At 41.2% G+C, this 17,105-nt stretch overlaps 2 protein-coding genes and 1 long non-coding RNA gene across 6 annotated transcripts; all 3 read right to left on the bottom strand.

The window, feature by feature from the left end:
* Positions 1-1,520: 1,520 nt before the first annotated feature.
* Positions 1,521-1,865, bottom strand: LOC113469621. Its single transcript, XR_003392982.1, has 2 exons — positions 1,770-1,865; positions 1,521-1,628 (listed from the first exon to the last, which is right to left on the bottom strand). It is a non-coding gene; the product is annotated as an uncharacterized LOC113469621 (long non-coding RNA).
* Positions 1,866-2,023: 158 nt separating this feature from the next.
* LOC103514506 (collagen alpha-2(IV) chain-like) lies at positions 2,024-15,721 on the bottom strand. 4 transcript variants are annotated; one of them, XM_026827460.1, is made up of 7 exons: positions 15,566-15,721; positions 8,930-9,418; positions 6,711-6,759; positions 6,519-6,638; positions 4,026-6,170; positions 3,048-3,926; positions 2,024-3,014 (listed from the first exon to the last, which is right to left on the bottom strand). In XM_026827460.1, exons 1-7 carry the CDS (start codon positions 15,665-15,667, stop codon positions 2,182-2,184), a joined length of 4,617 nt encoding a protein of 1,538 aa, XP_026683261.1. In that variant the 5' UTR covers positions 15,668-15,721; the 3' UTR covers positions 2,024-2,181. The 4 variants fall into 4 exon arrangements, with proteins under 4 accessions (XP_026683261.1, XP_017301737.1, XP_017301739.1 ...); XM_017446248.2 differs by having other exon boundaries at positions 2,024-3,926; positions 4,026-6,122; XM_017446250.2 differs by having other exon boundaries at positions 2,024-3,926; positions 4,026-6,074.
* On the bottom strand, positions 11,428-13,650 carry LOC103514507 (basic salivary proline-rich protein 3-like). Its single transcript, XM_008479404.3, has 3 exons — positions 13,454-13,650; positions 12,384-12,688; positions 11,428-11,969 (listed from the first exon to the last, which is right to left on the bottom strand). Exons 1-3 carry the CDS (start codon positions 13,514-13,516, stop codon positions 11,966-11,968), a joined length of 372 nt encoding a protein of 123 aa, XP_008477626.1. The 5' UTR covers positions 13,517-13,650; the 3' UTR covers positions 11,428-11,965.
* Positions 15,722-17,105: the final 1,384 nt, after the last annotated feature.

The following is a 17,105-nucleotide window of genomic DNA, read 5'->3' as shown; positions in this document are numbered from 1 at the left end:
TCAATTGAATACCTCCATACGACTAGATTGGCTGAATGTGGGCACGGTTGGTCCAGTGGTAACGCGCTTGCTTGCCATGCAGAAGGTCCCGGGTTCGAATCCCACCATCGACAAAAATTTGTACTCGTTTTTCGATTGCAAATATTTCAACGGGTTACTTTCTGGTGTTCCCGTGTTGACCCAGCACCTAAATGGGAAGTATTGTGTCTCTTCTCGCCCATCTGATGAGAGGCATACCTACTACGGGATGGGCATGCTACGACACAGACCACAAGCGTCCAATGTAGCAGTTGTTTCATCGCTACGAAATAAAAACGGCGGTGAAACACTCATCTTAAAAAAAAAAAAAAAATCACGTACTATGTACCAGTGAACATACTCTGTAAAACGCGCTAAGCTTCACAACGTTCCAAAAAATTAAAAAAAAAATCCCTATAGATATCCCCCATAATATGGGGGTAGTGGTATATGTGCCCGTGGTAAACCAGGAAGAAAAATCTCATTATCTCACTTTGAACTTTTTGGCACTAAGCACATTAATTTGTAAGTCATGGAAAATTCACAGGAGGTATCTACCTGGGCACAAAGTTCAAAAAAAAAAAAAAAAATCCCTATAGATGGGGGTAGTGGTATGTGCCCGTGGTAAACCAGGAAAAACCTTATTATCTCAGTTTGAACTTTTTGGCACTAAGCACATTATTGATGATCGGTCTTCAATTGTCATAGCTAGGTAAGTATGAATTTGTAAGAAATCATATTCCGAAAGTCAGGGAAAATTCACAGGAGGTATCTACCTGGGTAGGTAGGTAGGTACCTAGATAAATGCATGTGCATTCGTAGAAAGGCGGCTCAGGGCCAGTGAACAGGGCCCTGAAAATATACATAGCAGCCATATACCTACCGTTTATTATTTTGTGGTGTGATTCTACCTGGGTACCTAGATAAATGCATGTGCATTCGTAGAAAGGCGGCTCAGGGCCAGTGAACAGGGCCCTGAAAATATAGCAGCCATATGCCGTTTATTATTTTGTGGTGAAGCAGAGCCTCTTTCACAATATTTTTGTGGTTATCACAGTAAGTGCCTCCTTTTCGTAAGCAAATCCCTTTTTTCACTAATCTCTTTACACTGGTAATGTCACCACTGCTCGCTACTCGATTAAAACAGCTACTCAATCGTCTTCATAAGGTCTACGCCACTGGGAGGTAAGTTACACATTACCTACTTTACGCGATGTTACACGCGACGAAAAAACAGTTCTGAGTTAAAAAGGTGGATAAAATTTATCTCTATTTGTAGAATTTCTGTAACACACATCAATAAAGTTGTAGTATCTAACTATCTACGAGGTATCCATGTGTGTTTTGATTTCCTTGTCGGTTTCGCATTAGCTACCAAAGTAACTCTATAGGCACTTTGGTAGGTAAAGCGAAACCTCGTTCAGCTAAAGAAAATGAGATTTTAAAGAGGTATTACAACTTAGGTTTAGGTAGGTATTGCATTTTTCATAAAATATAGGAACCTGCTGCTAAAAGATTAGATAAATACATACATTTGTACCTGTTATAAATATGTAGGTATCTAGGTATTAAATTAAAATAAATTAATCCAAGGTGCATATCGATTTCACCTTTGCAAATCGGTAGGGATCAAATATCTAGAGAGGTACGAATGTTACTCCTGAAAAATAAACATCACAATCCTGCTTTTACTAAAGACCACATGGATATATTACCTACACCAAAATCATGGAGGTGCATATCGATTTCACCTTTGCAAATCGGTAGGGATCAAATATCTAGAGAGGTACGAATGTTACTCCTGAAAAATAAACATCACATTCCTGCTTTTACTAAAGACCACATGGATATATTACCTACACCAAAATCATGATAGGTATCTAGGTATTAAATTAAAATAAATTAATCCAAGGTGCATATCGATTTCACCTTTGCAAATCGGTAGGTATCAAATATCTAGAGAGGTACGAATGTTACTCCTGAGAAATAAACATCACATTCCTGCTTTACTAAAGACCACATGGATATAATTATTACACCAAAATCATGGGTTTTACTGATTACATTAGGTATTAAGCTCATTTATAGGTACATAAAAGGTGTCTTATTAAAGCTTCCTCATAATAATGGTTTTAAAAGAGTTTGTAGCTAGATTATACTCAATCAGACAATGATACTTTCCGCTTTTTGCTTGACTGGTACCCGAGTCATTTTCCTTTCGAAATGAGTTTCCTTTTTTACATCGTTTGTTCTATCGGATTGCAAATCCAAAACATCGCTATCTGTTTTCTTTGTGGTATCCAACTCTTGGCTTGCAACTGTCTTCACTGCAGACTGAGTATTACTAACCGTGGTTCCTAATAAAGAATTCACACCTGTTGTGGTTCCCAATAAAGAATTAACTCCTGGTGAAGTTCCCAATAAAGAACTCACACCAGACACAATTCTCTGTAGGGGTGACGTGATATAAGCCGAAGGATAGCCAAAGAGATTGATAAATCTCCGGTTCAACATGAACTTTCTTGTTAAACGAGCTTTCTTGGTAACACGAGGCACCGATTCTGGATCTCTTCGTTTCAAAATGAAAGACTCAACACTTCTCAACTGAGATTCACTTTCAGGCATAGGCGCAGATCTTCGCACATTATTGGAAGAGGGAGAAGATTGAGCGGGATTAGTTTGTAGGTCAGATGTGATAGAGCCTACAACTCGTCTGTTCAAAGTATTCTTAGCAGGAATAGATTTGTCTATCGTTCTACGTCCAAGTGGAGGAGCGCTACTGGATGAACTAGAACTGGATGATGTGCCACCTGCTCCTGATGATGAAGAAGAGGAGGAAGTGCTACCACCTAGAGGACTACTAGCAGCAGATGATGAAGAGGAAGAACCACCTGGACCTGCACTTGAAGATGACGATGATGTGGATGATGGCATTCCCATTCCTCCTGGCATACCCATTCCACCTGGAGGCATTGGCATTCCTCCTGGCATTCCACCTGGCATCATTGGCATTCCTCCTGGCATACCACCTGGCATCATTGGCATTCCATTGGGACCCATAGGAGGCATACCACCTGGCATCATAGGCATTCCATTAGGACCCATAGGAGGCATTCCACCTGGCATCATGGGCATTCCATAAGGACCCATGGGAGGCATTCCACCTGGCATCATGGGCATCCCTCCTGGCATCATTGGCATCCCTCCTGGCATTCCACCTGGCATCATTGGCATCCCTCCTGGCATACAGCCTGGCATCAGAGGCATTCCATTAGGACCCATAGGAGGCATTCCACCTGGCATCATGGGCATACCGCCTGGGGGCATACCCATTCCGAATGGAGGCATACCCATTCCACCTGGGGGCATACCTGCCATGGGCATGCATGCTGGCATTCCAGTTTGTGGCATCATTCCTGGCATTCCAGGCATTGGCATTCCATAACCTGGCCCTGGTGGCATCATGCTCATGTCAGGAGGCTTTTCAGTGACAGCTTTGGCTAACAGATAGAGACGGATAGCGTTGTCCATATCGATCGGAACATTCTCTGGCATGCCGTCACCATTCCGGTCAAGCATGATAGTGTAAAGGTCAGGCATGCCATCTCCATTCATATCTATTGGAGACAACATGTTGTCCACACGATTATCTCCATTGAAGTCCAGCATTATAGGTGATCTACCCATCCCCATCATTCCTGGTTGCATTCCACCCATTCCCATCATTCCTGGTTGCATTCCACCCATTCCCATTATTCCTGGTTGCATTCCGCCCATTCCCATAATTCCTGGTTGTATTCCACCCATTCCCATCATTCCTGGCTGCATTCCACCCATTCCCATAATTCCTGGCTGCATTCCACCCATTCCCATCATTCCTGGAGGCATTCCACCCATTCCCATCATTCCTGGTTCTAACAGATAGAGACGGATAGCGTTGTCCATATCGATCGGAACATTCTCTGGCATGCCGTCCCCATTCCGGTCAAGCATGATAGTGTAGATTCCTGGAGGCATTCCACCCATTCCCATCATTCCTGGAGGCATTCCACCCATCCCCATCATTCCTGGCTGCATTCCGCCCATTCCCATCATTCCTGATTGTATTCCACCCATTCCCATCATTGCTGGCTGCATTCCACCCATTCCCATTCCTCCTCCGATTGGGGGGAACATGCCTGGCATCATTCCCGGATTACAAGTCAATTCTCTTCCTAACACATATAGCTGAACAGCATTGTCCAGATCAATGGGGAAATTGGTGTCCATCATGCCATCCCCGTTTCGGTCCATTGGCATGGTATGAAAGTCAGCTAGGCCATCCCGATTTACATCAATAGGACTGAGCATGCTGTCCGGTCGGTTGTCACCATTGAAATCCAATGGAATTCCTGGCATCATTCCACCCATACCCATTCCCATCATTCCTGGAGGCATTCCACCCATTCCCATCATTCCTGGAGGCATTCCACCCATCCCCATCATTCCTGGCTGCATTCCGCCCATTCCCAACATTCCTGATTGTATTCCACCCATTCCCATCATTCCTGGCTGCATTCCACCCATTCCCATTCCTCCTCCGATTGGGGGGAACATGCCTGGCATCATTCCCGGATTACAAGTCAATTCTCTTCCTAACACATATAGCTGAACAGCATTGTCCAGATCAATGGGGAAATTGGTGTCCATCATGCCATCCCCGTTTCGGTCCATTGGCATGGTATGAAAGTCAGCTAGGCCATCCCGATTTACATCAATAGGACTGAGCATGCTGTCCGGTCGGTTGTCACCATTGAAATCCAATGGAATTCCTGGCATCATTCCACCCATACCCATTCCCATCATTCCTGGAGGCATTCCACCCATTCCCATCATTCCTGGAGGCATTCCACCCATTCCCATCATTCCCGGCTGCATTCCACCCATTCCCATCATTCCTGGAGGCATTCCACCCATCCCCATCATTCCTGGCTGCATTCCACCCATTCCCATCATTCCTGGAGGCATTCCACCCATTCCCATCATTCCTGGAGGCATTCCACCCATACCCATCATTCCTGGCTGCATTCCACCCATTCCCATCATTCCTGGAGGCATTCCACCCATTCCCATCATTCCTGGCTGCATTCCGCCCATTCCCATCATTCCTGGAGGCATTCCACCCATTCCCATCATTCCCGCTTGCATTCCACCCATCCCCATCATTCCTGGTTGCATTCCACCCATTCCCATCCCTGGAGTCATTGTTAATCCGCGAGAGGCCAAAAACAGCTTGATAGCGTTGTCCAAATCAATAGGTACCATGGTGTCGGGGAATCCGTTCCCATTAATGTCTGCACACATGTTTAAAATATCTGGAATACCATCACGGTTGATATCCACAGGCATCAAGAAGCTATCGACTCTCTGGTCACCGGTGAAGTCCAAAGGAATCGGCATTCCACCCATTCCCATCATTCCTGGCTGCATTCCACCCATTCCCATCATTCCTGGCTGCATTCCACCCACTCCCATCATTCCTGGCTGCATGCCACCGATTCCCATCATTCCTGGCTGCATGCCACCCATTCCCATCATTCCTGGCTGCATGCCGCCCATTCCCATTCCAGGAGCCATACACATACCTGGAGGAGATCCAATCAAATTTCCCACTTGCAAATTACCGGTTAGCGCCTTTGCACAGACGAAGAGCTTGATCACATCATCCAGGTCAATGGGAACCACAGAATCAGCAATCCCATCGCAATTCATATCTGTGTAGAGATGGTAGTGTTCTGGAAGGCCATCCATGTTTCTATCCACTGGCATCAGTATATTGTCCATTCGGTTGTCACCGTTGAAGTCCAAGGGAATCGATCGAAGAAGTCCCAAGCCAGGCGTCGGCATAGGCATTCCTCCAGGCATCATCGGAAGTGGCAATCCCATTGGAATCATATTGCACATGGCTAGTAAAGGTGGCATCATTGGAGGCATACCCATTCCACCCGGCATCATTGGAGGCATCCCACCTGGCATCATTGGAGGCATTCCTCCTGGCATCATTGGAGGCATTCCACCTGGCATCATTGGAGGCATTCCACCTGGCATCATTGGAGGCATTCCACCTGGCATCATTGGAGGCATCCCACCTTGCATCATTGGAGGTATTCCACCTGGCATCATTGGAGGCATTCTTCCATAAGGACCCATGGGAGGCATACCACCTGGCATCATGGGCATTCCATTAGGACCCATAGGAGGCATTCCACCTGCCATCATGGGCATTCCATTAGGACCCATAGGAGGCATACCACCTGGCATCATTGGCATTCCATAAGGACCCATAGGAGGCATACCACCTGGCATCATTGGCATTCCATTAAGACCCATAGGAGGCATACCACCTGGCATCATTGGCAACGGTGTAGAGTAAGAGCAGCTAAAGAAATAAACTTGGAAACTTTAAAAAACTCGCTTCTAAACCAAGACTGGTCACCCCTATACAACAGGAGGCATCCCACCTGGCATCATTGGAGGCATTCCACCTGGCATCATTGGAGGCATTCCACCTGGCATCATTGGAGGCATTCCACCTGACATCATTGGAGGTATTCCACCTGGCATCATTGGAGGCATTCCACCTGGCATCATTGGAGGCATCCCCCCTTGCATCATTGGAGGTATTCCACCTGGCATCATAGGAGGCATACCACCTGGCATCATGGGCATTCCATTAGGACCCATAGGAGGCATTCCACCTGGCATCATGGGCATTCTTTTTTTCTTTTTGTGTGTGAGGGTGGAATTCAGGAGCTGTTTGTAGGTAGGTACATTATTTATGCACATATTCTTCAAAACCAGTTAATTAACTTACCTGAGAATATATCAATAGAATGAAGATTATGTGATGAAGGTTTATTTTGCCCTTCATGGCCTTCGCTAGAAAGGCCTTCGCCTTCGTTGTGAAAGTCTTTACTGACATTCAAAATTGGATTCTGATCCGGAGGGTTGTCATTTTGGAGGAGGTCGACTACAAATGCAACCGGTTATCAATCTGTTGCGATATCCTTCAATAACTTTTACCTGAGGGTTACTTGTATTAATTATTTTTGTGATTGTCCTTGTAGTAATACTTCCTAGTAAGAAGAAAAAAGACTTGTAATATTTCCTAAAGGTGATTGATAAAACCTGTTGCTTTAAGCTGCAGGAATTTTTCGTCACTAAACTGTCGAACCAAATACTCAACAAATGCAACCGGTTATCGATCTGTTGCGATATCCTTCAATAACTTTTACCTGAGGGTTACTTGTATTAATTATTTTTGTGATTGTCGTCCTTGTAGTAATACTTCCTAGTAAGAAGAAAAAAGACTTGTAATATTTCCTAAAGGTGATTGATAAAACCTGTTGCTTCAAGCTGCAGGAATTTTTCGTCACTAAACTGTCGAACCAAATACTCGAAACTAAAATTCGATAACAGTTGTCAGTTGTCCTAGAATTTCATATCAGGTTGAAGTTTCCTAAAATTTCAGCTTAGACCGTATCAAAAAGCACAAAATTTCCTCCTACAAAAGTTAAACAGAGGTTGTCAGCTAGGTATACTTAGGTAAGTAACTAAAAATTATGTTCCGCACATGGAACAATTCAAAATTATTATAACTCCTAAATACGTATACAACTTTTGAAAGGAAGGAGTTATTTACCCATGTAATTTAGATAAGTACCTACCTTCTTGTTTCTGGTTTCTGGACGTCTAGGTATACCTACCTAGTTGCAATAAGTAGATGTTACCCTACCCGCTCGAATTTCCATTGGAATTATTTTTACTCTCTTGTTGACCCGAAACCTTATTGTATTGTATCTCTTATCGTCCATCTAATTAGGAACATACTTTACATACTTCGAAATGGCCATGTAATTTGTATGTCCATTGCCAAAAGATGGGCACCCAAATCTCATAGAACTCCGAAAAAAGCAAATACTCGAAACTAAAATTCGATAACAGTTGTCAGTTGTCCTAGAATTTCATATCAGGTTGAAGTTTCCTAAAATTTCAGCTTAGACCGTATCAAAAAGCACAAAATTTCCTCCTACAAAAGTTAAACAGAGGTTGTCAGCTAGGTATACTTAGGTAAGTAACTAAAAATTATGTTCCGCACATGGAACAATTCAAAATTATTATAACTCCTAAATACGTATACAACTTTTGAAAGGAAGGAGTTATTTACCCATGTAATTTAGATAAGTACCTACCTTCTTGTTTCTGGTTTCTGGACGTCTAGGTATACCTACCTAGTTGCAATAAGTAGATGTTACCCTACCCGCTCGAATTTCCATTGGAATTATTTTTACTCTCTTGTTGACCCGAAACCTTATTGTATTGTATCTCTTATCGTCCATCTAATTAGGAACATACTTCGAAATGGCCATGTAATTTGTATGTCCATTGCCAAAAGATGGGCTCCCAAATCTCATAGAACTCCGAAAAAAGGTGAGCACATAATTTTTATACGACCAAATTAATTGAGTTATATTCAATTTCGTAACAACTGTCACTCATTTGCTAATTTCATTTTTTTGCTAATTAGGCGGTGATACTGGTAGACTTAATTAGCAGACACGAATGACACGATAAAAATAGGTACCTAGGTAATGTACCTATGTAAAGGTTTAATGCACATAAAACATACATAGATACCCAGTTTAACCCACCTGGGTGGTGGTTTGTCCCACCTGGGTGGTGGATCGTGCATCTATGTGAACAAAAACTTGGAAAACACTAGTCAAAATCTACCTAATCTAATAGCATTAAGTCGGGACAAATGTATCGAAATAAGTGCCGTCCAAGTACAACAGGTAGGACAGAAACCCTTAATTATCCTCTGTGTTTATAGGCCCCCTCAGGAAAACAATTTCGAATTTTTTTTCGGCACCATCATTGGCATTCCATTAGGACCTGGCATCCCTCCCGGCATTCCACCGGGCATCATCGGCATTCCATTAGGACCCATAGGAGGCATTCCACCTGGCATCATTGGCATTCCATTAGGACCTGGCATCCCTCCCGGCATTCCATTAGGGCCAATAGGAGGCATTCCGCCTGGCATGTTTCTGTTATTGTTGGGAACATTAGCATTGTTGCCTCCTCCACCACCGGGTTTGTTGTCATTATCATTAACAATGTTCACGTTACTACCTCCTGACGGGGGCGATTTGTTATCGTTCTTGTTGATAATGTTTACATTGGGTGCGGGGGGTGCTGGTGGGCTTTTGTTTTCGTTTTTGTTTTCGATGTTAATGTTGCCTCCGCCACCGGATTTCTTGTCGGACCCTGCTTCGTAGTAGATCTCCTTTTCTTTCACCTTGACCGGTTTGCCTCCTTGCAAGATATCCTTGATTTTATCGTCGTCGGCGGTGCATCCCTGCAAACAAAGGCATAGGACCGATCAAGGATTTTGAGGAAATTGAAGTAGAGGACAAGAGATGAGAATATCTGATCTCACCAATTTTTTGATGGTTGTACACAACATCGGAAATCTCGTCTTTTTTTAAATAAAAGCGTTAAAAAAGCGAGATCCATTGGCTCACTCATTCACTCACTGATCGCTCTATCCCTAGAGAACTCCGTCCAACACCTAGAAAGCTCCAATCGCGTAGGAATACGTACCCATTCTACTTCTATTTTCCTATTCCTTCGTACCTATTCTACTTCTAATATTTTCTACTTGTGCATCAATAAGAGAGGATTTTGACTTAATTGTAAACCGATTTCGAGTTATGATCAATTTTTCATGGCGAAGAACGGACAAACTGCTAGTAGTAACACTAATAAAAACTGTACAATATGTAATATTATTTTCACAAGAATTAGGTATGCTGTTGTTGTTATTGTTGTTGTTGTTGTTGTTGTTGTTGTTGTTGTTTTAGCGGCTTTAGCTTTCGCCGAATGGCGATGGCGAAAGAAGGGATATCTTTTTTTCTTTTTGTGTGTGAGGGTGGAATTCAGGAGCTGTTTTTATAAGTCTTAAATATTATCCTCGAAGAACTTTTTCTCCTTTGTTGCTATTTTGAAAGTCTCATGTTGAAATCCAAATTAGATCAGCAAAAAGGTAAAAGCCAGCATGAGGCATTTGCCAGGATGGTCACCCATCCTGATTTGATACAAGGTTAATTTCAGTGATTCATTGTAAACGTTCAGCGAGCCCCCCACCCTCAAGCTTTATTTTTTCTTCTTTATTGTAGACTAGACTCAGAAAATTTGGAATCCCTCGCCACCCGTACATCACTTGTTTGGATCACTTTGGTCAGCAAAACACCCCATGTCCTCCAGGATAGTCATTCTAGATAACAACCACGTAAGACGTTACGTATGCATGTGGGATTTCTGATTCGTCTCGAAGGCACTACCAAAGAAATAGTCCCCTTCGACAAAATTCTGGATCTGGCCCTGGTCAGCAGCACCCCATGTCCTCCAGGATAGTCATTCTAGATAACAACCACGTAAGACGTCCTACTTATGCATGTGAGATTTCTGATTCGTCTCGAAGGCACCACCAAAGAAATAGTAGTTTGTCACCGAATTGCGGGTAAAACCCCCGTCACGAGAAGACGCTATAGTTGTTGAAAGTGACGTTAAACCCCTCTAACTCTTTGGCGGACTTTATCGCTCACCAATACTCACCATGTTTTTTTTTTTTTTTTTTTTTTTTTTTTTTTTTTTTAAGACTTAAAAGGGTCTAGCGCAGTGAGCTGCAAGTAAGTTCGAGTAAAAATGAGCAGGTACCTACCTACCTATTTACCTCTATGGTGTAGTGGTCAATACGCTCGCCTGGTAAACAGGAAGGCGTTCATTTCATTTCTAGTCCTGATATAGAATTTAGTCCTCAATTAAATTAAAGCAATAATTGTAATTGTGTTAAGCATAAATGCTCGTCACAAATGTCGTTCCCTGCTTAATGGAATACGCTAAATTTTATGACTTGACTTGGACTCGAACCACCAACCTCCAGATCTGAAGTCCACCGCGCTAACCACTGAGGTTGGTCTTATGACTTGACTTGGACTTGAACCACCAACCTCCAGATCCGAAGTCCACCGTCCTGGATTAATTTAGGTCGAATAGTAGTAGCCTATTACTGTTGGAGTAATGGACTTTTCAGTCCTAGTCGAGCAGTATTTATAAGGAATATTGTTATTACAAAAAAAGTGGCCGAATGCTGAAGATGATGCGTTAGATTTTTCCAAGACATCTTCATCGGAAATCCTTTAGATATATTGGTATCTATCATTGGTGAATCGTGCTCATAGGTCTTGCTTTTCATATAGCAGTATAACTCTAGACGCACGTAAAGTTGACCAAGTGAAGACATACCTACCAACGTATAACTTATGAAGAGCAATCGAAGAATCAAGGAATTCAGAACAGAGCGAATCAATAAATACACTGTTTCTCTTAGAAGCCAGATAGTGACTGAATTTATTTCATTAAATTAATTCTCCAAAGTTTAACAATCAGATAATCACCAAGTCCATTTTTAGCTATTTTGATTTACCTAATAAATATCCTTGTCAATGGAAAGAGCCTGCCTAGATTTTCCTAAAAAAAATTTTGATTTGAAACCTTCTTTGATTCCCAAAACTGAAAAAAAGGACTTGGTGATTTTAACTTTAATAGCCAAGTAGGTAAGTACCTATGTATTTGGTACTGTCCTACCTACCTACCTACCTACCTACCTATACCTAATACCTACCTATTTGGCTTTTCCACTTTAATTACATATTAAGAAAATTAGATTGATTCCAATCTTCCTCATTAACATAGAGTGGGTATAAGTTTATTAGGTTTATAGCATTTGTTTTAACAGGGGACTAACATCTTAGGTCTTTGCCCCTGAGGTGTCTATACCTACATTATGTAATGGAAAGTAAAAAGTTAAACGGCTAAATAAATGAAACATGTTAGCGGCCTTTCACCCCAAATAAAAAAAAAAAAAAAAAAAGTGTAATGGTGAGCAAAAGAATCACAAAAGCAAATTTTGAATTTTGACAGCTTTTTTGTGCAGTACAGTCCAAAATGGGTACTGAATTCTACCTCCAGGTACTGAAGTACTGAATGTTTTCAAAAGGTGCTGAGTGTGTTTCAAACTCAGTATTAATATCAACCTAGGTATGGGTATCCGGTACTTCTGATGGTAGAGGGGGTTCATGATATTAAACCTGGGTATCCGAGAGGTACACAGGCAAAAAAAAAGATTGGTAACAGGTCTACTAAACAAATAGCGTAAAGTTGTTGCATAAAACAATAGCATACCTTGAATAGGTCGCCCTGTTCAGTTTGGAGCAGGAAGAAAAACATGGACTTGGTCTTGTGAGTAGCCGAGCTTTCACCCCCCGTACGGGTTTTGCCCGTACGGGTTTTGCCCGTACCCTCCTCCATACATGCCGGGATTACCGCGCATTCCCTCCATGCTATCCACATCATCCATGTCCTGTCCTGAATACATGCCAGGCCTCATCATGTTCCCTTGCATCTGAGGATTGGCTGGAGGGGGCATACCACCTCCCTGAGGAGGCATACCACCTCCCTGAGGGGGCGGCATGGCGCCTGCTGCACCAGGGGGTTTAGGAGGGGTGCCCATGGGGGAAGCGGGGGGCGGCATGCCTGGGCTCCCCTGCCCGATGACGAGACATACCTGCCGAATAGAGAAGAGATTAATTTTATTATTATTTTTTTTTTTCTAAGTCCGTTTTTTATTATTATTATTAGAGTCATCCTGCGTAGACTGGCTTCAAAATTAACATGTTTTTTTCTTCTCTTCTTTTAAGGGGTTTGATAGTGGTCTGAGGTCTTATAATCCCGAAATCGAAGAGAGAAGGACTACCCTGTCCTTCAAATCCAGCCGTTCCATTCCGAAAACGAATTTTATCTCCTTAGGATAAAGTCTATACCTGAAAACGGCTACTTTCCCTGTCGCGTATAATATCTCTAGTAGCGCGGTCAAACTTTCTTGACTTGGCGGGGCGGAGCGCTACCGCGCTCCTTAATTTGAAAATTTGAATAGGCCATAACTCCGGCCCTGGTTGTCGGATCGAGCCCAAACATGTACCAAAGTACTTTAAGACCTATATGATGGATCACAAGTAGGGGGTTCTTATTTAAGATTTTAATGTTGGTCCCTCTGTAGCCGGGGTGGGGGGCCCTCCAAAATTTCGAGTAGGTACCTCCCAATTTTTTTTATCATAATCAAGGGCTGCATGCAAAATTTCAGCTTCCCAGGATGAACAGTAAAGAAATAAAAAGGGTGGCCTGGGACTTTATGAACAGACTGTATAAATTCCTCCAACAGTTTGTTGGCTTTAATGTAATTTGTTAAAAAAATAAAAATGGATAGGTCCAATAATAGAGGTATAATTTTAGTGTTTGCCAAATTCCCTTTTTTTAGTATTTTACAACTTACCTTACTCAGGCAAAAAAGCGTCGCTATTCCTACACAAAGGCTTCCACACCAAACTGTCTTCATTTTCAATTTCAACTTCTTTCTATTTTCCCCTACTAGCTCCACAACGTCCTACAATGAAATGCATGGGGACATTTGATTTTATCGCTGTTTTTCAATTTAGGTATCTTTGCTATATTGTGATGTTAATTAAAAACGAATTAATTTTATGGGCTTTTTAATTAAACGACCGTATTTTTTTTTTTATTTTTTTTTTTTTTAGATGTTATTTTTCATTTTTGACATGAGAATTATGATGGTAGATGGTACCTATTAGTAGCGCCGATAAATGAATGGAAAATTTCCAACATATTTTTTAGGTACCTATACAAAAAAAAAATCCCCCTCCAATTATTCTTTCTACAGGGTACCCAATTCTACAGGGTTCGGTAATAATCCAAAAATACATCTCTGGCATATTTTGCTAGGTAGGTAGGTATCCATACGACATACGTGGTTCAATGGAGCTAAGTTCAAGCCAATCGGGCAGTAGTTTCAGCCAGGTGTCTTGAACAAATTATTGATGCTCACATCACACGCGATTTTTGACGTCCCAATTATTCTTTCTACAGGGTACCCAATTCTACAGGGTTCGGTAATAATCCAAAAATACATCTCTGGCATATTTTGCTAGGTAGGTATCCATACGACATACGTGATTCAATGGAGGTAAGTTCAAGCTAATCGGGCAGTAGTTTCAGCCAGGTGTCTTGAACAAATTATTGATGCTCACATCACACGCGATTTTTGACGTCAATAATTAGCTTAAGGTTCTCAGGAAATTGCCAACGCTTTTCGAGTTTATTAACACTTTAGTGACGAGAATTACTTGGAGTGCTTTTGACCTGGTGATAAGTTTCTGTGATAAAAGGGGTATTGAGACAAGTTTCTGTAAGCCAAGAAAAGAGATTGAATCAAAAATGACTTTTCCAAAACTGCTGCTCATGTTCGGTTTGATTGGAGTCTTCGTTTTGGTAAGTATTCATAGGTTGCTTGGGTATTTTAAATATTGCATACCAATTATAATGTGCCTAAATATCTAGGTATGTCAAGACTAGTGCAGAGGTCGAAGCTTTTCCAAAACTGCTGCTCATGTTCGGTTTGATTGGAGTCTTCGTTTTGGTAAGTATTCATAGGTTGCTTGGGTATTTTAAATATTGAATACCAATTATAATGTGCCTAAATATCTAGGTATGTCAAGACTAGTGCAGAGGTACAGTCGATCGTAGAAACAAAAGATGTAAATTGACATGTGGAGGGACTTTAACTTTTTTCCAAGGTAGGAACCATTTTCGCAGCAGTCGATCGTAGAAACAAAAGATGTAAATTGACATGTGGAGGGACTTTAACTTTTTTCCAAGGTAGGAACCATTTTCGCAGTACTTCTCTCGCAGTGGTCGAGGTCACAGCAACGAGGTCAAAGCAGTGGAGCACAAACTTTTTATTTTCATTATTATCTTACTCTCTTTTCTGCTGTATTACGTGGTAATTCAGACATCTCCACTAATTTTTGTTTCATTGCACATTGCATACTCAAACCAGTTTCACGGCGTTCATACAAATTATACGTTTTACCATCTGAATACCAACGTGCTGTTGACTTTTATACTGTAACGAAGAGAGTAGCTTGTCGCCATTGAGGGTAAAATCCCTGTCACCAAAAACCTTGGCAGTTATACCTACAGTTGTGCTACACCCCTCACCCCTCAAGCAGTTTCCATTTTTCAATATTAGTACCAATAGGTATAGCATACTAAGTTTTTTTTATTACATATTATTATTTTTCCTCTTCTTATTCGTCTTCTTCATCATCTTCTTATTATTATTATTAGAGGTCACAGCAACGAGGTCAAAGCAGTGGAGCACAAACTTTTTATTTTCATTATTATCTTACTCTCTTTTCTGCTGTATTTTTTTTTCTTTTAAATTTAAGCAAGGTATTAACATAAGACCTTGTTTAGACTGCGGGAGTAAAGGGACTTTTCAGTCTCATTCTGGCAGTATAAACAGGGTATATTCTATTCTTGTAGGTACATTATTTATGCACATATTCTTCAAAACCAGTTAACTTACCTGAGAATATATCAATAGAATGAAGATTATGTGATGAAGCTTTATTTTGCCCTTCATGGCCTTCGCTAGAAAGGCCTTCGTTGTGAAAGTCTTTACTGACATTCAAAATTGGATTCTGATCCGGAAGGTTGTCATTTTGGAGAAGGTCGACTACAAATGCAATATTCTATTCTACTTCAAGCAAGACTCTTTTATGTCCATCTTTCCGGGAACATAAATGTTTGGTCGCAGGTGGACGAAGTAGGTAGGTACCTACATACATATATCTAAAAACTCCAAAACATTAGAATAATTGAAATTTTTTTATAGACATGAGACTTTTTGTCATTATTATTTTTATTTTAACAATTTGTATAATGTATTGATCAAAACATTCATAAATTTAACAAATTTAATAAAGCACACATGACCTGCACATCCAATTGACCCTTTCAGGCCAGAAGCAAGGCAGCTCCTGTGGTAAGCATAATGCCTTCGGAAGAAGATGAAGGCCCCTCTGACCCAATCCCCAACCTTAGTTTACTCCACTTTATCCTTGTCTTGATGAAGGACTCAGTAACTTAGTGAAGTTCGATGAAATATTGGAAAATGATAACTATTCCTCTTCACACACAAAGTGAAGTTATCATTTTCCACCTTTATCCGTCACATGTTTCATATTACCCTTATGAGGTCTGGCTAGACCCCAACCTTATCAGCCGTCAACTTAGCGTTTATCGCTCGGACGAAGCGATTATTCCCGATGATGAACGAACTCTTTCCGAGGACACACGACAACAATCGATCGAAAACGAATTAATGGGAACACAATCGATTACGAACGAAGGAACGGGACAGTTGTATCCCCGATCCCAATCAGTTTAGTCGGCACCTGTGCTTAGGGCTTGCCAATTCGGATAATCTCCGGGATTCGAGATTTTTAAAGAACTAGGTACTCATTTCAATGGACTACTCACCGAGTCAGATCCTAACTGTAAGATAAACCAAACAAACTGTTGGTCCTAACGGTTAGTTAAACTAAAGGGAGTTGAAGAGTGAGACCGAAAAAAGGTGAGCACATAATTTTTATACGGCCAAATTAATTGAGTTATATTCAATTTTGTAACAACTGTCACTCATTTGCTAATTTCTTTTTTTGCTAATTAGGCGGTGATACTGGTAGACTTAATTAGCAGACACGATAAAAATAGGTACCTAGGTAATGTACCTATGTAAAGGTTTAATGCACATAAAACATACATAGATACCCAGTTTAATAGAAAAAAGTTGGAGCATAGTTTTAGACTTTTTAACGATTGCTGAAAATTGACTCTAGTTCTTTTTATAAGTCCTAAATATTATTTTTTTTTGCTAATTAGGCGGTGATACTGGTAGACTTAATTAGCAGACACGATAAAAATAGGTACCTAGGTAATGTATACCTATGTAAAGGTTTAATGCACATAAAATATACATCATGATACCTAGTTTAGTAGGGAAAAAAGTTGGAGCATAGTTTTACAGACTTTTTGACGATTGCTGAAAATTGACTCTAGTTCTT

Source organism: Diaphorina citri, unplaced genomic scaffold (genome assembly GCF_000475195.1).
Source record: "Diaphorina citri unplaced genomic scaffold, Diaci psyllid genome assembly version 1.1 scaffold1158, whole genome shotgun sequence".
In the NCBI taxonomy this organism is placed as follows: domain Eukaryota; kingdom Metazoa; phylum Arthropoda; class Insecta; order Hemiptera; family Psyllidae; genus Diaphorina; species Diaphorina citri.
Note: the sequence above shows the minus strand (reverse complement) of the source record. Positions and strands in the feature narration are given on the sequence as shown.

Bases quoted from the DNA above. Each gene is read 5' to 3' on its own strand.
- LOC103514506 (XM_026827460.1), bottom strand. From the start codon at position 15,667: ATGTCAGTAAAGACTTTCACAACGAAGGCCTTTCTAGCGAAGGCCATG. The intron at 6,639-6,710 runs GTGGTATGCCTC...CAATGATGCCAG, and splicing joins TGGAATGCCCATGATGCCAG to GTGGAATGCCTCCAATGATG. The intron at 6,171-6,518 runs GTGGGATGCCTC...CAATGATGCCAG, and splicing joins AATGCCTCCAATGATGCCAG to GTGGAATACCTCCAATGATG.
- LOC103514507 (XM_008479404.3), bottom strand. From the start codon at position 13,516: ATGAAGACAGTTTGGTGTGGAAGCCTTTGTGTAGGAATAGCGACGCTT. The intron at 12,689-13,453 runs GTAAGTTGTAAA...TCTATTCGGCAG, and splicing joins CGCTTTTTTGCCTGAGTAAG to GTATGTCTCGTCATCGGGCA.